This window comes from Vicugna pacos, chromosome 31 (assembly GCF_048564905.1).
Source record: "Vicugna pacos chromosome 31, VicPac4, whole genome shotgun sequence".
Taxonomy (NCBI): domain Eukaryota; kingdom Metazoa; phylum Chordata; class Mammalia; order Artiodactyla; family Camelidae; genus Vicugna; species Vicugna pacos.
The window spans coordinates 17,681,266-17,704,475 of NC_133017.1; the positions used below are offsets into that span (position 1 = coordinate 17,681,266).

Here is a 23,210-nt window from a genome sequence, read left to right on the forward strand (position 1 = left end):
GGTTAAGTCTGTTCTCTAATTGCCCAGTCCCAAACAGAATTCTCCAAAGAGATCAGTTCTAAATAGTGACTTACCAGTTTATCCAGGAAGGTTACCATGTCCTAAGAAAGAAAACACACAAAAAAAATCAGAAATGTGTCCATCTACCTCAGCTGCTTCAAGATTAGAATGACTGTGTTTGCCTTTGTTACAGTCTGAATTGTGTCTCTCCACCCCACAAATTCGTATGCTGAGGCCCTAACCCCTGGTACTTCAGAAAGTGACTGTATTTGGAGATAGAGTCATTCAAGAGGGGATTAAGTTACAGGGGGGTCATTAGAGTGGCCCCTAATCCAACATAAGAACAGAAGATTTGGACACAGACACATACGAGGACCATGAGAAGACAAAGGTAGCAGACGGTCCTCTACAAGCTTCAGATGAAACCCTGCTGACACCTTAACCTCAGACTTTCAGCCTCCAGGATGCTGAGAGAGAAATGTCTGTTGTTTAAGCCAGTCAATGGTGCTTTCTTACTGCAGCCCCAGCGAACTAACACCACGTCCCATCATTTCACCCTAGTTTCTGAATAATCTCCCATCCCCTGCCAGCATCCTCTCCTAACCAGGCAGACTCCCAACACGCATAGCAAATTACTCAGGGTATATTAGTACACATTCCCAACCCGGCCATCTCCTTTATAAGACAGAAATCATGGCTTCTTCCCTAGCAGGAGACAGGGGAAGACATGAGGTTCCTGATGAGGAGCCAACAGACTGTCCGATGTAGCAGGGTCTCTAAGGGGTGAGGGGTACAGAATCGTGGTCCAGCTACAGGGATTGGGGTGATGACCTGAGTCCCCCATCAGTGAAAGAAGTAATTAAGGAGGAATGTGGGGACTGAAATAAATGCAGAGACCCCTTCACCTTCTCCTTCTAGGGACACCCAGGTGATGTTGTGTCCACACCACTCCCTCAGCACTGAAGTTTTATTCGTCTTTCCACTTTCATTATCGTTCCTTTAACTTCGCAGTTCTCAAACTGGCCCCTGAGACTTGCCCGGGCACCGGCTGCTGTTTGCAGAGCAACCTTGCCCAGCTGTACTTTTCAGCAGCTTCCAGAGAGGCCACTTACAGGCCAAAGTGGGATCAAGGTCACATATTCCAAGGCAGCCAGCATCTCATACTGCTTCTGGGACCATTTTGATTTGAACAAGAAACAGCCTCATGCTCACAGCTCCTGGAAAGACCTCTGGTCCTGGGGAAATCATTTCCAGAAAGCAGGGCCAGGGTCCACAGACATTCCCAGGGGCCTACCTGGCAAACTGTCCGTTGGAAAGCTCACTAAGGGCACTCTGCCGCAGGGCCAGGCAAGAGAAGTGGGATCACATCTGGGCATGTCAAGGGCCCCTCATTCTGACAGCAGGAAGCACCTGCAAGTCCATCTCTTCCCTCCCAAATACCTCCATCACCATCGCCAACCCAGTAAGCTCCCCTCTTTCAACATCTATCATCACAATTAGCACTCACGCAGAGCCTGCTGGGAGTCAGATACTGCAAGCACTAGGGATGCAGCAATGAACAAAATAGACAAAACCCCTGATCGCAGGAACTTTAATTTTGTAAGAGAGAGGAGAGGACAGGATGTCTTGATACTCCCTCACCGCTCTCCCCCAACCACAGTCTTCTCAGACCTCTCCAAGGATCTGATGGAAACCATGGGTCTTTTCCCAGGAACATTCTCACGGATGCCTTTGCCTCCAATTCTGCATACACTGCCAGGGCTTCGTGCACTGGGTTCCCCTGCAAGCTCTGAGATGACAGTTCCCCTCCCCGAAGGTGCTCATGCCTGTCTTAGGATAGGAATGCCACTGCAGTCACCAATCCACACGCTCCCTAGGTCTAACCAAAGTCTTTACCAAAATAAAGTGATTTTTAAAAATTTTCAGTGGAGTTAAGAGGAGGGACAGGGGGGCTAATGCAGGTCTACATGCCGTGGACCTCCGGTAATTACTTGACCTCCCCGTGACTCAATTTTCTCTTCCATCAACTACTTATAAAAGTACTTGATATACAGTATATGTTGGCTATTATTTTGAAATATTTCAACTTTCTGAAAGAATTTTTACCCGAATGCTGTGAAATCCTTCTTTCCTAGGATTTAAAAGAATATCCACACTTGTATCTTACATCAGTGAAAATATAAGGATGGAAAAGATGCTACAGATGTTATCCAAAGGTCCTTCTTACCTTGCATAACACTTCCATGGAATATTCTTCTATTTCTGCAATTAAAAGTAAAAGAAACACATTTAATTTAATTTGCATGATTGAAAATTACCAACAAACTAAAAGGGCCCCTTTGCCAAAAAAATTCACCTTATTAAATGCTTAGATTGATGCTTATTTACTTTTGTTATTGTTGCCTGTGCTTTTGGTGTCTTATCCATGAAATTATTGCCAAGATCAATGCTGTGAAGCTTTCCCACTATGTTTTCTTATAGGAATTTTAATGTCAGTTCTTAAGTTTAAGTCTTTAATCCATTTTGAGTTGATTCTTGTGTATGCTGTAAGATGAGGGTCCAATTTCATTATTTTGCATATGGATATTTAGGTTTCCCAACACTATTTGTTGAAGATACTGTCCTTTCCCCTTTAAATGGTCCTGTCACCATTGTTGAAGGTCATCTGACCATATACACAAGGGTTCATTTCTGGGCTCTTTATTCCATTGGTCTCTATGTCTGTCTTTATACCAATACCACACTGTTTTGATTACTATAGCTTTGTAATGCATTTTGAAATCAGGATGTATGAGTCCTCCAGCTTTGCTCTTTCCTAAGATCCCTTTGACTGTTGGTGGTCTTTTGTGAATCCATGTGAATCACAGAATTGTTTTTTCTATTTCTGTAAAAAATACCATTGGGATTTTGGCAGGGATCCCACTGAAACTGTAGAGCACTTCTGGTGGTATGGGCATTTTACCAATAATAGCAATTCCCAAAAGCAAAAAAAAAAAAAAAAAAGGAAGAAAAACAAAAGAAAAAATTATCAAAGGAATAATCCAAGAAAATTTCCTAGAACTGAAAGTTAAATGTACCCAGCAAAGTAGATGGAAAAAGACCCGAATCATAGCACAGTATCATAGCATTTTAGAACAGGACAGATAAAGATTCTAAAAGTGACAAGAGTAAGAGGGAAAAAAGGTAACATAGAAAAGCTTGTGGGTCAGAATGGCACCAGACTGATAAGTAGCAACAAGGGAAGTTAGGAAATATTTTAAGGGAAAATAATTTATTACTTAAAATCTGTTGCCTAATGATCTGAAATTTATACACAAATGATCTGAAATGTAAATACAAGCATTCCAAATCACTGCCCTTGGCTTTAGAATTAATGTTAAATATACTCTTCAACAATAGTTAACATGTAAATTATATTTTTCTTAAAAAAAAAAGAGTTATAATTAGGGTACGACTGTAAGTCCCAGTTTGCCCAGGACAGTTTTAGTTTATCACTAACAGTTTCTATTTTACTTGCAGTAGTGTTTTGGTTTGAACAATAAATTGTATTACTAAGGTATGCCTAGGGAATTCAGGGAAGATTGCAGTACAGATTAATACAAATAAACATTTTAATAATTAAATTAAAAAAGAACTTCAGATGCCTTTCCTGAATATTTGCACTGAAGCCCTTCCTCTTGTCTAAAATGCCTCCACGTCGTTCAAGAGGCAGTAAGTGGCCCTGAGTCGACACCATGACATTTAGGAAACAGCCGTGGAAGCACAGCCCTACTATGACAGACTGAGTGGCCTGGCGGTGGCCACCTGAGTGACCGAGAGCCACAGCCCACATCAGCTGGCTTCACACTGGACACAGCAGGCTTGATGTGAGTGTGCTGGAAGCAGCTCAGAAAGGGCGCGGGGCTGCTGGCCTGGCTCCCTAAGCCACTGCTGCCAACAGCATCGCTGACACCGGAGGAACCAGGGACTCTGTGCACACCTGGCTGCTTCCCATTCCTGCCTCTGCCTGGGGTTCTTAAAGGTCTGGGGCTGGGGATCCCTCTGAAACTGACCAAAACAACGGGCTCTGCTCTTCCCAAGGAAAATGCTCATAAATCCACATGTGGTCTCAGGGTTCACAGACCCCCGACACCCATCCTTGGATAGACTCTCACCAGGATCCAGAGACACTGGGTTAAGAATCTGGCCTATAAATTACCATATGATCCAGCAACTCCAATTCTGGGTATAGATCCCAGAGAATTGACAGAAGGGATTCGAACATACTTGCACATCCATGTTCACAGCAGCACTGTTCACCAGAGCCAAAAGGTGAAGGCAACGCAAGGGCCCATCAATAGATGAATGGATAGACACACTGTCTCACACACACACAGTGGACTATCATTCATCCTTAAAAAGGAAGGAAATTGTGATACATACTAAATATGGATGAACCTTGAAGACATGCCAAGTGAAATAAGCCAGTCACAAAACGATAAATGCCGCGTGCCCCACTTACATCAGATACCTAGACTAGTCAGCTGTATAGAGTCACCCAGCAGAAGGGTGCCGCTGGGACAGAGGAGAGGGGGACTGGGGAGTCACTGTTTAATGGGAACAGAGTTCCAGTTCTGCAAGACGAAAAAAGGTCTGGAGCTGGATGGTACCTCCTCCACCCCCCATTCTCACTGACTAGCAGGAGACATCCTTGGGGCACAGGCCATTGGCTTTATTCATTCAGAGTATGAGGAGCAGAGATATCTGAGGACCAAAGCGCAGAGACACGGGACATGCAGGGGAGGGGAAAGGAGGGGAGGGGCAAAGTCAGGCCCCCTCGCAGGGCTGCCTGCTCCGACCCGGGACCAGGGGTAGACGGCGCAGTTGGAGAGCTCAGACAGTCAGAAGGCATGACCAGCACAGGACACTATAAGACAGCTCACGCACCAGCAGGGCTAGATGACTCTCCGTAGCCTTTCATGTCCACGGCTAGGACCCGGAAGCCCGCCTGGGCCAGGGCAGGGATCTAGAAAACAAACAATTCAGACCCGCTCCAAGTGGTCTCATCAGTCTCCTGCTGACACTCGGTCTTCGCTTCCTTCTGCCCCCCTGTTCTGGAAAATGGCTCAATTCAAAGTGCCACAGGACACTAGCTGGTATCCTCACCGTGGGGCTGGAATGAGCCCGCTGAGACAGGGCTGCTGTGGACGGTGGTAGGGCTTGTGCACTGCATCTAATGCCATACCTAGGACAGCACCTTTCCTAGCGAAGATCTTGCCTATTTCTCCGTTCATTACAGAGATTTCCCAGCAGGTGGCATAAAGGATCCTGAGGAAGTCTGCATTGGTGGCACACGGACTAGCACAGCTCTGAGCTCACAGGCGACCTCCGGCCCCAACATATTCTCAGGTGTCATGGACATAACTTAGATGATGCTCCACGGTAAGGTGGCAGCTTCTCAGTGACATCCAGACTGGGTCACGCATCTCAACTCTTCTCTCCCCTCACCCTGCGCAGGGTGTACCTTTCCCCCACGTCCCTTACCTGGTACCGCCAAGAGAACCAGCTCTCAGGAAACCCATGGCAGAGACACACGGCCGGGCCGGAGCCCAGCTCCACGAAGTGCAAGCGCACCCCAGGCTGTGGAAGAGAGGGGTGAGCGGGGAGTAACTGCAGTGCCAGGCTGCGAGGCAGGCATCTCTTCTGCAGACCCCTCCCCGGGCCATTGCAGGATGTTGCCAGACGTCGCCTGGCCCAGCTTTCTCAGCTAAAGACCTCAACGTTAGAAGAAAATGTCTGAGGACACGGGGCCAAACTGTGCAATGAAAACAGGTGGTTTCACTGTAACATAAGAAGCCTGAAATGAGTATAATGTTGGAAAATGAAACAAAACAACTTTGCCTTCCTCCCTGAGAGGTCCTTATCCTGGCAGAGTTTCTGGTGCTGTTTGACATGTTTTCAATATTCTAAACTGGGGGCTGATTTTGTGCAGAGCATAACATTCATGTTACGGTGCTGAATACCATGATTATTTTGTTAGGAGCTGTTTATCTCTTAAATATGAAATCTTTTGCAAGCTTTGCTACACTTCTGGTCCTTTCTGGGCTCTGTGGGTGCAGCAGAGTCAGTGGGGCTGGATATCCACCTTCCTCTCTTCTCCTCGGCTCCTGCTGGTGTTTTCCAGCTCCCCCTGACCCCCTTTTAGTGGCTGTGTGACTGAGTTCTGGCCAAGGGCATACGAGCGTTAGAAACGCGTGCTCCATCAGGGCCCCCGTAAAGCTCCTGTGCCGTGGGGGTCTGACCACATTGGTCAGCGAGGGCTCAGTGACAGGGCCGACTCACCTTCACCGGCACGTACCCGTGGCTCATGTCGCTTGGACAGCACGGGATGGGTTCAGGGGCTGCGGTTTGAAGAAGCTGAAAGCAAAAGGCACAGTGAGGGGGCGGCTCTGCGTGCTCCAGGAGAAGTCCTCAGAGGGGTTGCACAAAACTTCACCAGAAGAGATCCCCTGGGTCACCTTGGGGCCTCCCGAGTCCCACTGGTGACGGACCAACCCGGCTCCCCCTCCTCTCAGGCCGACAGCCAGGTCTCATCCCCTCCCCTCTCCCCTCCCCTCGGGTGGGTGGAGTCCAGTGACTGAGCTGTGGCCAATGGCGTACAGACCACAGAGCATGGCGTGACCACCAGGCCCATGAAAATGCCCACCGGAGTCTCTACGCTCTCTTTTTTCCCCATTTTCAGCTGGTGTCCAGTGCGACCTCAGAAACCACAGGTGGCAGACGGGGGTCCTCCATCAACCTGGGTCCCAGAGGAGGGAGGCCAAGCCCCTGGCCACCACCCACTGAACTTCCCATCCATGAGGCATAAACACCACTCGCTCTCAAACACTGAGGTTTGGGACTTGAATGACTGTGAGTCTTCTCTGCCGCAGTTTGGCAGGGCATCACTCAGGCCCCTGCTGGACACAGCCAGGAGGGCAAAGTCCACCAAGCATCCCTCCCACCACTGAATGGCTCCGCTGAAGGGCTTCTCCGTCAAGTCGGCCAAGATCACACTCTCTGTGCCTTCTGTCGGTCAGCTCGGGCTGTCACAATAACGCATCACAGACTGGGGGGCTTAAACAACAAAACTTATCTTCTCACAGCTCTGGAGGCTGGAAACCCAAGATGAAGCTGTCGGCAGGGCTGGTTCCTCCTGAGGCCTCTCTGCTTGGCTTGCAGATGGCCGCCTTCTCCCTGTGGCCTCACATGGCCTTCCCTCTGGGTGTCTGTCCTAATCTCCTCTTCTCACAGGGACACCAGTCCTTCTGGATTAGGGCCCAGCCTTATGATGTCATTTTACCTTAATTACCTCTTTAAAGACTCTCTCTCTAAATACAGTCACATTCTGAGGTCCTGAGGGTTAGGGCTTCAGCATGTGAATTTGGTGGCGGGGGGCATGATTCAGCTGATGCCCGAGCCTTCTGCCTGCTGGCCCCAGCTCTGTCCTCTGGAGCCCCAGGGAGACAGGTAGCCCATCTTTGTATGACAGCTAAGTAAACAGGAAAATCCTGAACAAAGGGTCCGTAACTTATTGGTGTCCATCTCGAGACAGAAATGACAAAGGACAGGGCACTGAGCACACGGAAGTGCACGCTTTGTGAGGAGCGTTATAACTGCCACTGCTAGATTTCTCATCTTGAGTCTCAAAGGTGAGACCTAAGAGAGAAGCAATTCTCCTTACTACCCTGTTTTCTGGGCTCAAAAATGGAGGGAGGACACTATGAAATTCACCTCCTTCTAAACATGGAAGAGTCTGCCTGGGCATCTGCAAAGGGTGACACAGCTGGGCCCCCCACCTCTGTGGCATCTGGAGAGGATGCAGGATGTGGCAGCTGGGTGCCTCTGATGACGAGGAAGGAGCCAAGATACCCACCAAGGGCCAGTGTCCCTCGGGGTCCTGCTTCTGACGTTTCCCCGACTTCCTAGGTCACACACCAGGGGATGTCCCCTGCCTCCAGGGTTTCCTTTCCTAATGGTTCTCCCAGTGTTTGTCCCATTTACAAAGCCCATTCATGACCGATGCCTGCAGCCTTCCTGAGAGACAAGAGGTACTTTTCTGTTTAAATTGGAGTGATTTTCCTTACACTTTCCTCATGCCCCGGAGGAGAAGAGGGTGCAGCGTGGCTTACTTTCCCAATTTTACGGGACAAGTGTCTGTGGCTCAGGTGTGACACAGGGAGGAACTTGGTAAGTGGGAGGAGAAGGAGGATGCTCTGATTCCTGGTCCGAGCTGCTTTCTTTTCCGCTGCATGAGACTTCCGGGTTTGCAGAAGGACATATCAAGCTTGGGCGAGATGCTTTAAGGTTACGAAGTCCTTAGATACACATTTTCATGTGTTTGTTAAAGATGAAAAGTCAGTCTTTCCTGTTACCTGGGCGAAATCATGTCCCCTCTAAATTCATCTGCTGAAGTCCTAACCCTCAGGACCTCAGGTTGTGACTGTGTTTGGAGATAAGGTCTTTAAAGAGGTGATTAAGGTTAAATGAGGCCATCACAGTGCGCCCATTGGAGACAGACTCCGATCTCACTGGTGCCTTTATAAGAAGAGACACACAGAAGGGAAGACAGTGCGAAAACACAGCAGGAAGTCTTCAGGAGAAACCAACCCTTAACAACTTCATCTTGGACTTCCAGCCTCCCAGCGAGACTGCTGCCTCAGACACCAAGTCTGTGCTCCTTCCCCTCAGTCCTAAGAAACGAACGTGGTTCCCTCTGAGAAAAGTTGTGGCACCTCTGACATCTAGCTCAGTCAAGGCTTCGGCTCCCCCACCTCCTTGCCCATCACTCTGACTCAAGCAAAGTCTTACAGGAAAAGGCTTACGAAACTGCCCCTCCCAGACTCAGTGGGACCGGTGACCTGGGTTAAGCTCAGAAGAACAAGCAGTGCCTGAGCTTCGGCAGAGCAGGCTCTCCCAGGCAGACGCCGGGGCGCTTCCTTACTGATGTCCCGGTCACCTGCCCAAGACAGGTTTACGTAGGAGCCTTCCCTCTGACTGCCAACAGGGTGCAGCCTTCCACCCTCCACGTGGGACCAAACCACTAACAGCACCAGCAGCAGGACCAGGTGGATCAGGGAAGGACCACCCTCCCCGCCCCCGCCTGGGGTCAGACATAGCAGCTACATTCTCAGTATTTACTCTGAACGGGAGGCTTTGAAGTCCCTGCTCTAGTCCGGGTTCCCGGACTCTGGCTTGCAGAGGTTCTTGCTCTCGGAGCGCCGTTCCCCTGTTCACTGACTGCAGAGGTGGAAACAAGTTCTTCACGGACATCACACTTAGTGCACAACGGTTAATGGGCTCCCACACAAGAGGTCGCCACCAAGGGGCCACGCCAGGAGCAGTGAACTCCCCTCATTTGTTTTGTGACTTGCATGTCTAAACCCAGCGAGCAACAGGAAGTTGACTCGGTGCAGATGGAAAGTTACCTGCACCCCGGTTACTTTCTCCAGCTCCCTCAGGGCCGTCTCAGTGTCGCGGACCAGGATGGTGACCATTCCCAGGTCACGGGCCGGCTTCAGATTAGACCCGAAGTCATCCAAGAAAACAACCTGGATGCAAATAACACGGACACTAGCATCCCTTCCACCGAAGCAAAACTCACGCGTGAGGGCCACCAGCCAGAAATACATTAAAATGCAAACAGAGGTTGAGATTAAGAATTATTAATCTCATGCTCAGATTAATTGATTAGAGATTAAGAATTATTTTTCTCTTCGTGTAACTATTTACTCTCAAAATTAAAACATTTAATTTCGTAAGCATACACATGAGCACACGGATATAAACATACTCCCTGAATTCTGAAACTGTAAGAGGATTAAGGAAGGGTATAAATTTATCAGAATGACATTAAAATTCGTCTAGGAAAATCCACATGTATGAATAAGGCCCCCCTAAAAATGTCTAGAAAACAACTGCAATACGGACCAATCATAAAACAAACTATGAAGCCACAAAAGGTAAAAGAAAAAGTTTGACGCTAGAAAAGAAAGAAACATATCGATGAAACACAAGAAAGTCAAGGAACAGAGTCGAATATAAATGAGAACTTAGTTTCTAATAAAAGTGTTGTATCCCATCTGTAATGAAGAAGATTATTTAATTATTTCAACTGTTTGGGGGAAAAAAGTAGATCCTTCCTTCTCATCTTACCCCAAAAGAAAGTCTGAATGTATCGCAGATTTAAATTTTAAAAGAACTAAAGAAAACCAGATTCTTAAAGTTGTCGAAGAAAGCCTGGGGCAGTTATTCATAACCTAGGACAGGCCTACACTTCTAAGCAGCTCGTCCAGTCTAAAAGCCGTAAATGAAAAAAATGATTTATAAGCATACTAAAATTTAGAGCGCTGTTTTGACGCTGAATCCAGGGGCTGAGAAGAGCAGTAGCCAAGTCTGAGATGAGAAGGGAAAGGTTCTGGGACTGAGCAGGGGCGAATTTCCTACGATCAGCTTGTGGGTGGTGGGCTTAACAAGAAAGGGTCAGACACGCCAGGGAAAGGACTTCCATCTCGGTCCAGCCTTGTTGAAGATTAGGGTAGCAGAACAGGGAATGCGCGAAAACAGCATTTTAGACTAGACTGTCTGGAGACAGTGTGAAGACAGAATTTAGGGGTGCGGGGCTGTGTACAAGGAGACTTCTGTGGTCCTGGGGCCCGTTCCTGCTCAGCCTTTGCTGGGAGGGGACCCTGACTGGCCTGTAGTTTTGGGAAAGACTCGCAGGGTCAATGTTTCTTTATAGATAAATTGAGGTAGCTGATCTGGCAGCTTTTGACAATACCTGTTTTGACCCAGGTCCTGTAAGAGCCACCGAGAGGGGTCAGATGCCCACTTCCTGTAGAACTTTCTAGGCTGAAGGGCTGGGTAAGAGCCCTAGAAGTCCTAGTCTGGGAGAAGTGGCTTCTGTCACTGGACGTAGAACCACTCTGCCAGGCTCCAACTGTCCCCAACCTGCTCACACCCTCTTCATCTTTCTTGATGGCAATATCTCTAGAACATTCTTTTCCACTGAAAGCCAGTGTCTACGTACCTCACTGGGGCTGGCCTTCAAGGTGTCCAGCATAAATTTGTAGACCTGGGGGTCAGGCTTGGCCACTCCGATCCTGCACGACTCTATCAGGAAGTCAAAGTGCGGCCTCAGCTCACTCATCTGCTGGGCCATGCTGCCTCTCTGTCTGCTGTCATCCAGCCAGTTGTTGGTGAGAATGCAGGTCGTAAATCCTGAGCGAAAAGTCGCCAGTGAGTGGATCAGCCACAGAACTGCTCTAAGAAGATGCGGGTGCCCCAAAGATGGGGCCAAGCAGGGATCTTCTCACTTACAGCAATCTTCTGATGCCCGGCTTCTAAACTGACAGGTTAGAAAAGCACCGCCTTTCCCCTTAAGCTCCCTGGCACAGACAGGAGGGCGAGCTAATGCTGCACCCTCAGGCTCTCAGAGGGAGACACTACATCCCTTCATTCCTCACAATTGTAGACAAGAGGCTGTGACATTCGTCAGCTCACTTGACCTTCACACCTTTGGGGCTGGCAGAGCAGATCTTATCATCTCACATTTACCAATGGGAAAACGGAAGCTCAGACAAATTACGAGCTGTCCAGAGCCGTACGCTGCAGGCAGAGCTGGGCCATGCCCAGAATCCCGCCTTTGAACTGTCACTCCGCCCCTCCTCCCAGTCTATGTTCCTGCAAACCCTGCTGGACCATATACTTCAGAACATTTGCCTTGGCTGTCAGAGACTGCACACCCATTTGAAAACTAGAGAAATGCAAATAGAGACAAAATTGTCCCCTGGTTTTCTCTGCCTAACTAGACAGGGCCAGAACCAGGCGATGCTAGAAACCAGATGCAGGTAAGTCAATGGTGAGACCCTTCCATGCAACACCTGTGGGGAATATGGACATGGGACAGCTCACCACAGCCGGTGAGGCTGCTGCTAAGCGGGTGGGGTAATCTCAAACTTGCCTGTGAAAAAGAGCCGGGCTCTGACACTAAATAAACGCCTACTGAATGAACATGACCTCATGTCCTAGACCATTTGACACCATCTGAATCCAGTCAGTCAGCTCATAGCTCAGCCACTCTGATGTCCAGAGGCTGAGAAAAATCACAATTGCTTAAAAGGCCTTGTTTTTTAATTCCTGTGGCAAGAGGTTGGGTCATGCGGGTCATTATTAGTACAATGGGAGGGAGAAAATTTTGCTCACGAAGCATAAACCGCTTCATTAAATACAATTATTTCACTTTCTCAGCTATTCTGATAGTGCTGATTTTTGCCATTTGATAAAACTTACTTTGAGACTATGTTTTTTTTAATAATTTTTTCAAACTTTAGTTTTTTTGTTTGTAGCTGTTGTTTGATGGGAGGTAATTGGGTTTATTTACTTCTTTTGTTTTTAATGGAGGCACTGGGGATTGAACCCAGGACCTCATGCATGCTAAGCACACACTCCATCAGCTGAGCTATACCTTCCCCCAACTTTGAGACTATGTTTTAAGAATGGCTTTCCATCAAGGCCCAGAAGATTTGTGCTCTCAACGCCCATTTCAACGTATGCTGACCTGACACTCTCAAGGGTGCTGATGTAGCTGGGTCAGCAAATGGCCAGTAACGCATCCTTACCTTTCTTTCTGAGAGTGAGAGCTGCCTGAAGCATGGGGTGGTTGATCTTTCTTTCTGCAAGTGCTTTGTCAAAGATCTGACTTATGGAAAAATCCTGAGGCAGGCGGATCCCGAAGACCTCAGAGGATTTCCTGCAGTCTTCTTCTATGAGCGGCACCCACTGTGAAAGTAAATTGAAGAGGGACTGTCAACAGGGACAACCACTTGGAAAAGCTTTGGGCAGCATTTACTAAATCTGGGCGCACGCATTCCCTGTGCCCCAACAGCTCCACTCCTGGACTCCTATGTAATGGAAAGGTCTATACATGTGTTCACCAGAAGATATGTACAGAAATGTTCACAGCAGCACTATTCCTCAGAGGCCCAAATGGGAAACGACCCAAACGCCCCTCTTATGGGCTAAACTGTGTCTCCCCTAAGTTCATATGGAGGTCTTAACCCCCAGGACCTCAGAATGTGACTGTCCTTGGAGGGAGGCTCTTTAAAGAGGTATGTAAGATAAAATAAAGTCATGAGATGGGCACTAGTCCAGTAGGATTGGTGTCTTTATAAAAACAGGACATCAGGACACAGACCCACACAGAGGAGAGACTGTGAGGACACAGGGAGAAGGCGGCCATCTATCAGCCAAGGAAAGAGGCCTCAGAAGAAATCAACCCTGCCAACACCTTGATCTTGGGCTTCTAGCCTCCAGAACGGTGAGAGAATAGATTTTTGTTGTTCAAGCCACCCAGTCTGTGGCATTTTGTTACAGCAGCCCTAGCAAACCAACATGGCCATTAACAACAGAACGGACTGTGGTACATTTACACACTAACACAGCAGCACTCTTGTCTCCTATGTAATAGTCCCAACTGAAGACTACCCAAATACCCATCAGTAGCAGAATGGTAGAAATAAACCCACAGGTATATGATCAATTAATTTATGTCAAACGAGCCAAGAATATACAATGAGGAAAGAACAGTCTCTTCAATAAATGGTGTTGGGAAAACTGGACAGTCACACACGAATGAAACTTGACCACTCTCTTACACTATACACAGAATTTAACTCAAAATGGATTAAAGACTTGAATGTAAGCCCTGAAGCCATAAAACTCCTAGAAGAAAATGTAGGTGATAAGCTCCTTGCACAGGTCTTGGAGATGATTTTTTGACTTTGACAACAAAAGCAAAAAAACAAACAAACAAGTGAAACAACATCAAAAGAAAAAGCTCCCGCACACCAAAGAAACAAACCATCAACAAAATGAAAAGGCAACGTACTGTATGGGAGAAAATATTTGCAAATCATATATCTGAGAAGGGGCTAGTATCCAAAATATATAAAGAACTCATGAAACTCAATATCAAACAAACAAATAATATGATTTCTAAAAACAGGCAGAAGATCTGAATAGACATTTTTCAAAGGAAGATATGCAGGTGGCCAATGGGTACCTGAAAAGATGCTCAACACCACTAATCATCAGAGAAATACAAATCAAAACCACAGTGAGATATTACCTCACACCTGTTAGAACAGCTATTATCAAAAAGATATGTGATAACAAGTGTTGGCAAGAATGCGGAGAAAAGGGAACCCTAGTACACTGTTGGTGGGAATATAAATTGGTGTAGCCACTTTGGAAAACAGTATGAAAGTTTCTTAAAAAATTAAAAATAGACCTACCTTAAGATCCAGCAATTCCACTTCTTGGTATTTATCCAAAAAAAAGAAAACACTAACTTAAAAAAAAATGCATCCTTGCATTCACTGCAGTGTTATTTACAATAGTCAAGACATGGAAACAACCTAAGCATCCACTGATGGACGAATGGATAGAGAAATTGTGGAATTGTGGTACACAGACATACAATGGAATATTATTCAGCCATAAAAAATGGAATCTTGCCATTTGTGACAACATGGATAGATCTTGAGGGCATTATGCTGAGTGAAATAAGTCAGAGAAAGACAAATACTGTATGATCTCTCTTATATATAGAATCTAAATAAAGAAAAAAACAAACAACAAAAAAATTAAGCTCATAGATACAGAAAACAGATTGGTGGTTGCCAGAGGCGGTTGGTGGGGGATGGAAGAAACAGGTGAAGGGGAGTCAAAAGGTAAAAAGAAAAAAAGTGAACGAATGCCAAAATTGATGCAAGATGAAATATTAAATGTGAATCAACTAAAACCATTAATAAGGTCAGAAAAATAATGAAAGAATTTACCTTTCTATAAAAATAAAAAAAAAACCCTCCAGCCCTAGACTATTATACAAGTAAAGAAAAAGTTAAGTGGAAGAATTACATTAGTAGATTTGCATTTTTACGAAGACCATCCTAGAAGCAGTGAGAGACATGGATGGATTGGATTGGAGGAAGGGAGAACGATAGGAAGAGAATTTTCACAAGTTCCCACCATCACAAGTATCTGCCCACCAGGTGTGGCCAAGAACACCTCCCTTTCTTTTGCCATGGATGAAGAGATGATGGTCCATGGCTCTTTTTATAGCAACCCTTCCACCTGAGCACTAGCTTCATCCTTTGTTGCCTTCAAAGACATGCTCCAGCAACTCTCCCCTCTGTATTCCTCTATCAGCAATTTCCCTCCCTACTGCATCATTGCCATCAGCACACAAGCAAGCTGGTATTATAAAGACAACCTCTTTTGACCTGATCCTCTTCCACTACTGCCTCATTTTCCTGCCCTACTTTGCATCGACACTTCACACGGTCTTCAAACAACCGCCTCCCTTTATTTCTGGAACCCACTCTCATTGGGCTCTTCCCTTTACATTCCACAGAGACTTCTCTTGTCAGGGTCCCCAGTGGCCACCATGCTGTGTTGCTGTATCGAATGGGCCCTTCTAGTCTTCATTGATTTGACCTATTGGCTGCACTTGGCACAGTCAATCACTCTCTTCAGTCTGAAAATTCACCAAGCCGTACACTCTCTCTGTTTATATGGTATACATACATGGAAAGTTAAAAGATGACATTCATTCCCAAGCTACAGCATTTTAGAAGACAAACTGAACCTAAGCTGCCTTTATCGTGGTGGAGCTTGGATTTTCAGACTCTTCCTCTAACCATTAAAGTAACCCTGAAGCTGCACACAGGCTAAAGAGGTCTGACTGGGTGCGGGGTTTTCAGAGTAATTACTAGAAATTTACTCTGGGTGAATTCCTATGTTCACTGAACACACAGAGCGCCTCCCTCTTTCCTTACCTTCCGACAATATTACTGCAACTTTTTTTTTTATTGTTTCAAGCTTCAGTAACGTTTTTCCCCAATGATATCATTACAGTTTTCATCCATGAGTTGCCAAAGTGTGTGTGTGTGGGGGGGGTGAGAGAGAGAGTTTTAAAGTGATTGCAATTCATTATCCTCCCCACGCTAAGCCACACTTCACAGGAAAGGTGGGCATCTGCTTCTATTACAGCAGGCCCCGAGTTCCCTGTTGGACTGATAAGTGGCTGTAATTCACAAAACTTGTTTAAAATACAGACTGTCTTGTTTGTATGCTCACAGAGCAGATTCTCAGTAGCCTTTCTTCTTTGAGGCACTAACTGAGAATTCAAGTGGTTTTAGATTCTTATTACTTTGTTTAAAAATAATCAAGGTTGAAAAAAACCCCCGAGGTTCTTGTAACAATGCTAACCATTTTTGATTGAGCACTTACTACCTGTCAGACACTGTGTTAAACATTTTTCAAGCTTTATAATAACCTATGAAAGGGAGAGTGTTATTGGTCTTATTTTACAGATGGCAAAACTGAGACTTTGAGGGGTGATGACTTCTGTACACAGTCTGTAAGTGGGAGCTAAGATTCACACCCTGACCTTGGACTCCAAAGTCCATCCATCATCCAGTTATTAATTAACAAAACCGCCCCTGACCCAGTGGCCCTGTCTGAAAATAACTACTGCCAGGATGACTACTAGCAAAAAAAAAAAAACAAAAAACACAAAAGAACAGGTTGGCAAGGATATGGAAACATTTGAAACCTTGTGCACTATTGGGAAATACAAAACAGTGCAGCTGCTTTGGAAAACAATGTAGTGGTTCTTCAAAAACTTCAAAACAGAACTACCATATGATCCAGCAATCCTGCTTCTGGATATATATCCAGAGGAACTGAAAGCAAGGTCTTGAACAGATATTTGTACGCCCAGGTTCACAGCAGCATTATTCGTGACAACCAAAAGGAGGAAGCAAACCAAACGGCCATTGATGGATGAACGGAGAAACAAAATGTAGTACATCCACACAATGGAATATTAGTCATCCTTAAAAAGGAAGGAAATTGTGACCCATGCTATAATATGGATGAAACTTGAAGACATCACGCTAAGTGAAATATGCCAGTCACAAGAGGGCAAATGCTGTATGACTCACTTATATGAAGGTATCTAAGGTAGCTAAATACTTGGAGACTAGAAGGTCACTAATGGTGGCCAGGGGCTGGGAGAAAGGAGGAATGGGGAGTGGTTATTTAATGGGTATACCCATTTCAGTTTTGTGAGATGAAAAGTTCTGGAGATGGATGGTGGTGATGGTTACCCCATGTGAATATACTTAACACTACCAAACTGTATACTCAAAAAAGATCAAGGTGGTAAATTTTATGTGATGTGTATCTTACCACAACTTAAGGAAGAAAATTTTTAAAAGCTATTGTGGCTGTTGTAACTCCCTGGCATAGATCTTGGGGGGCTTGGAAACTTCCCAGTCCCTGAGATGTGCCCCTCTGGTTGGCTCAAAGAGATAACAACCCAGTCTTGAATGTCTCTGTGTGTCTCTGGGCCTCCAGCCCGGTCTCTGAGTCAAATGTTATCGGGGTAAACGGGTGAAGCAGACACGGCTGTGTCCTCACAGAGCTTAAGGCCAGCGGGGGAGATGGGCGTGTAGGCACAGAAGGCCTTCTCAAGGGGTTCTCTGAGGTGTCATCTCACCTGGGAAAACGTGATCTCTCCCCTCATCGCATGGGCACTGGGACCATCTGGGCCTCCTCTCTTGAAAGCTTCATTCAGAAAATCTCTGGAAGACACAAAGAAACAAACGGAGTATTACTCAGCCATAAAAACTAATGAAATAATGCCACTTGCAGCAACATGGATGGACCTAGAGGTTATTATACTAAATGAAGTTAGTCAAAAAACGAGAAATATCATAGGACACACTTATATGTGGAATTTAAAAGAGATACCAACGAACTGATTTACAAACCGGAAATAGACTCACAGACATAGAAAACAAACATATGGTTACCAAAGGGGAAAGGGAGAGGGGAGGGATGAATCTGGAATTTGGGATTGACAGATACACACTAATATATATAAAACAGACAAACAACAAGGACCTACTGTAGAGCACAGGGAACTATATTCAATATTTTGTCATAACCTATAATGGAAAAGAATCTGAAAAGGAATACACATTTATATATATGTACATAACTGAATCACTTTGCTATACACCTGAAATATTGTACATCAACTCTGCCTCAATAAAAAATAAAAATTAAAAAAAGCACAGTGTTCCAGGCAACTATTTACAATGGACTGAATTTGGCAAGCCAGTTAAAAGTATTTACCATCCCCATGTTAAGAGGACAAATATCTGGGAGTTTCATATCTGATAAGCCAACATTTTACTCGATTAACCTTCTTGCAGCTAATAATGATCAACGTTAGACAAAATACAAAAAAAAAATCCATACCATTTTTAGCCTGTCTCAACTTTCCAGCATCAGCAATGCCTTTGGTACGTCTTTGCCATCAGTTGTCTTATTAACAGCTTTATTAAATTACGACTACATGTCATCAACATCTGTACCTGTTACACAATAACTCCCCTTTTCCTTCTTCAGCCATCACTTAAAATCAGATTATATGGCATACATTTTGTAACCTCCTCAATCTTTCACTAAATATTACCTACATATGAAATTTAATCTACTATAGTCTCTATTAATGATTTTTACCCAACCAAACTCGTGAAACTGGGAGGGGGAGAGTATACAACTCAGTGGTAGAGCATTCTGTTCATTTGAATATGTTCATAATAAGAATGTATTTATGTATTAGTTGCATACTTAAAATCCATATGCAAAGTTAAAAATGAAGAAAGGTGCTTCAGAGAGTAGAGAAAAGCTCAGAGGTGCAAAAAGCAGCCACAAATCTTGGAACTGCCCCAGAAACTCCTAGAAGCAGCCAATATATCCTTCCGGAAATACTACACAGGATACGAATAAGATGCCCTAGGTTTCAAATCCTCTTTCTTTACTGCTGATCACTTGTTTCTCCTGTTCAGGACACATTTACTGAGCATTACATATAGCAAGCACCTCGGGTTCTAGAGTACACATTTTTGAAAGATATTGACACTTTAGCCATCCCAAATGTTCAGTCCACTGGTGCCAGGCAGACCCTCCACAACGAGGCTGTGTGAGAAAGTACAAATGAAGCACACAATGACTGTACGTGTGTCAGGTCTAGATCTCCAGAGACCATCCTGGCTCCACCAGGTCACGTCAGCCTCCATTGCCAAGGTACCATCATCTCCAGCATGCTCATCCTCAGCAGACTGTGGTGGTCTGGATGATCACAAATGAGAGTGGAGCATCGCTTTCCCTCCGTCCCCTGTATGATCCTGGAAGAACCTGCACCTCCCTGTTTCCCCCAAGCTATTCAACAATCTCTCCACTTCTGGAGTTCATGACAGCCACTGGCCCCCCATCACCTTGCCCTCAGGCAGGTATTTACAGATGTCCAGGGACCTCACCCCAAATCTGCTCACAGCTGCAGCACCAGGCTCACTAGCTTCCTTTGTCCTTCACTGAGCCCCGCAGCCTGGGTTCCTCATCTTCATCTTCATCTCCATCTTCCACGCCAATGACCTTGTAAACTCCTAGCTCAAGAAATTGCTTCAATTCAGATCTCCACCAGGCTTCACCCATCACTCCATACTGCTTCCCCTCGAAGCTGCCAAACTCTCAAATCTTACTTGGAGTGGCGCCCCTTTCCTTTTACCAAGATACTTGACCCATCACCGCAGTTGATGGTGGGCACCAATTGTTTTGCTCCCTCTCCATGCAGCTCAAAACCCCTCCGAGTCACTGGCTATCAAATGAGGTACATGCTTGGCCTGACTTTCATGCTGCACTACAATGCAGGACTGGTCAGCTTCCCCACTTCCCTCTCATGCCTCCCCTCCTGTCTGGCTAGGCTGGAATATCCAGTGTATTTGTGCACATTCCATGCTTTTCCCCTCCCAGCCTTTGCTCATGCTGTTCCCTCACCTGGAAAGATCTCCCTTCACATCTCTCCCCATCAGCATCCTGTCCATCTTCTCAGGGTCTGCCTCCATTAAGGCTGTCCTGACTCCCCCATCAGCCCTAATCTCTCCCTCTTTTGAACCACCTAAGAACTTTGTACCTCCTATGGCACTGCCTTCATCTTGAACTTCGGCTATCTGTGGATGGCCGAGCTTTCATACCAGATACCAAGCATGTTGGACATGCCCAGTGCAAGGCAGGCTCTCAGGCTCACCTTCTGAATTAATACCGCCATAGATTGCGTAGGCTAATAAAGTCAAAGTCATGGACTCTGACCTCCTGGGGAGGGGGAGTCAGCTAGCTTTGCTAGAACCTGTTTTATGGCTTCTGGGAACAATCCTTTGTGGTCACAGAGAGTGTGTGAGTCAGTGAAATTCTAGGTGAACAGAATATGCCCAATACATTAATTTGCATGTGCGTGAGACTTTTGTAAATATAGAAGTGTATCAGGAACACAGCAGCCTACCACTTTCTGTATCATCTAATTTGATCCTCACAAAAATTCCTAGGGGAGGTATTTTCTTATATTAAGACTACAACTAAGGTCTCAGTTGAGTTGAGGAAAACTGAGATAGGTAAAGACATACATTCACCCAGTGCTAAGTGTGAGAACTGAGACTTTTAACCTGGGTCTGACTCGGAGACCAGAGTTCTTTGAAATTCCCCACATTTGCACACTTGTATACTTGTGACTTGTCTACTCACAATTACACTCTCAAGTATATTCACAAGTCATGTTCACTCCCACATTTATGATGTCACTGGCACAAACATACCTCATAGCTTACTCTCCTTTTATGTCTTTTTTTAAATTGAATTATAGTCAGTTTACAATGTTGTGTCAGTTTCTGATGTACAAACAGCACAATGCTTCAGTCATACATAAACATACATATATCCGTTTTCATATCTTTTCCATTATAGGTTACTACAAGACATTGAATATAGTTCCCTGTGCTGTACAGTAAGAGCTTTTTGTTTATTTTATATATAGTAGTTAGTATCTGCAAATCTCGAACTCTCAATTTATGCCTTCCTGCACCCTTCCCCCTGGTAACCATAAGTTTGTTTTCTATGTCTGTGAGTCTGCTTTTGTTTCATAAATAAATTCATTTGTCTTTTTTTTTAAGATTCCACAGATGAGTGATATCATATTGTATTTTTTTTTCTCTTTCTGGCTTTCTTCATTTAGAAAGACAATCTCCAGGTCCATCCATGTTGTTGCAAACGGCATTATTTTATTCTTTTTTATGGCTGAGTATTATTCCATTGTATAAATACACCACAGCTTCTTTATCCAGTCATCTGTTGAAGGACATTTAGCTTGTTTCCATGTCTTGGTTAAATCCTAATTACCCACATGTAGTTATTCTGACTGGGGACTTTGGAGCCACCTTACTATTGTTTATTGACAACAAACAACTATTGATATATTTACTACTGAGGCTGGTTTATGGATATCAATTTACTACTGATATATTTATTACTGATGCATTTACTCACTCTCTACAGATTGACATCTTTTCCAGAACAGGAATCCTAAACTGGGAGGCAGAAAAATGAGTTCCATAGCTGCTTACGTCTAATTGTTACCAGAGAGTAGTCTTGTCTCATCATAGAAAGAATTCAGAGACAAGACAAGAAAGTAAAGTGTGGATTTAATACAAGGTGACAGTGCATGCTCAAGGGAAGAGTGGGCAGACTCAGATGAGTAGCTTCTCTGAGTTTCTTTGGCAAGCTGACTATATGGGGCATAAAAACAAATGGGCAGAATATTCATTGGGGAGGGAGGGATTCACGGTCATATTTCCTGATTTTCATCCCAGTTCCATCTTCCCTAGGGGAGGAGGAATTTTTGTCCTTATTTGGCCTTGATAAGAAGTGTCCTGGCATTGGTACATGATGGGTACGTCTTATCTGCAAGGTTAATTTTATTGTAATGTGGGCATAATGAGCAAAAGGTTACATTCGAACTCTGCAAATTCCTGCCTTTTCCCACCTTTCTTTGTCTGCCTCCAGGACACTTGTCAACCCAAAATGTATGGTTTCTTATCAGTCCAAAAAAGGTTTCTGCTTTTTGTTGTTGGCCCAAGGACCTCCACTGTTTGCAAGACATGTGATTTCCTGCCATTTGGCCTGTGCCCACCTTTCTCTGCTCATATCTAGCTATCTGCCTGCTTTAACATAACCACTGCATTATCTGGAGCAAGTTAACCCAACTGTGGAAGCCTCAGTTTCTGCATCTGGAAAAGTGAGGCTCCCTCCAGAGGCTGGGCCCATTTTGACTTGGCATGCTGGCAGACACCTGACTTTTGTGATTTCGACAGCATAACAGGTCAAAAAGCCCTGCTTCTCTTTGGTATCATTAGAATTCTAGAACTCCTTACATGGGGCAGAATTCTCACAACTCTTAACGCTTCCACCCTGCACCTTAACCTTGACAGTAGCTTTTAGAATTTACTCTTTCTTGGGTGTTGCCAAGGGTGATCTTTCTTTCTTTGATAACTTTGGAAATAAATATGCTTTCCTTCCTTCTGACTGTAACAGCAACACATGTTCATAAGTGCAAAAACTGGAAAATACAAAAAAGTAGAAAAGAAAATCATTCATAATCCCATTCGGGATTAATAATCCCAGGGATGCTGTGGTATACTTCTTCCACGCACAGGAATTTTTTCCTCTAGAAACCTTAGCGCTGGTCTTTAAAACCCGCTCCACTACACAGAATTAAGCGGGCAGCAGAAAGCTCAGCGAGTAATTTCTCTTACTTCAGGAAAAGCTTTCAAGACAAAGGGCAATTCTGGAGTCCTTAGAGAGATTTAATTACTCGGCATTTAGAAAGACAAGGGATCTACTTACACACACTGGTATTTTGGGGCCGGGTAATTGTTTTAACCTTTCTCCCAGCGCTCTCGCAATACAGCAATCTGAAAGCAGGGCTGGGAGCCCTGAAAGGCAACTTCACGGAGGGGTCGCGCCCCTGCCACAGGGACCCACCGGGCCGGCCGCCGGCACCCTTACCTGGGCAGCGCCAGCTCCTCCGTGGTGCGGGCCCAGGCCCTGGCGACCGAGGGCAGCGCCAGGACCCCGTCCAGGTCGAACACGGCCGCACGCAGCGCCATGACGGCCTGAGCCCCAGCCTTGCACCCGGGAACCGCGCGCTCCCGCGAGAGGCACAGAGGCCGGGGCGCGGGACTCGGGAGGCGGGGCTCGGGGACCTCCCACGCGGAGCCCCGCTCCGC

At 45.5% G+C, this 23,210-nt stretch overlaps 1 protein-coding gene across 1 annotated transcript in view; it reads right to left on the bottom strand.

Moving 5' to 3' along the window:
• The window catches only part of EPHX2 (epoxide hydrolase 2), a 49,673-nt gene extending 26,463 nt beyond the window's left edge, over window positions 1-23,210 (bottom strand). The window contains exons 1-10 of the mRNA XM_006203204.4: window positions 22,990-23,210; window positions 17,585-17,669; window positions 12,639-12,798; window positions 11,048-11,238; window positions 9,447-9,569; window positions 6,322-6,396; window positions 5,524-5,619; window positions 4,927-5,005; window positions 2,228-2,262; window positions 75-101 (exon numbers count right to left, since the gene is read on the bottom strand). Of these exons, the coding sequence (XP_006203266.2) occupies window positions 75-101; window positions 2,228-2,262; window positions 4,927-5,005; window positions 5,524-5,619; window positions 6,322-6,396; window positions 9,447-9,569; window positions 11,048-11,238; window positions 12,639-12,798; window positions 17,585-17,669; window positions 22,990-23,090 (972 nt within the window). The 5' untranslated portion in view covers window positions 23,091-23,210. The remainder of the gene's footprint in view (window positions 1-74; window positions 102-2,227; window positions 2,263-4,926; window positions 5,006-5,523; window positions 5,620-6,321; window positions 6,397-9,446; window positions 9,570-11,047; window positions 11,239-12,638; window positions 12,799-17,584; window positions 17,670-22,989) is intronic.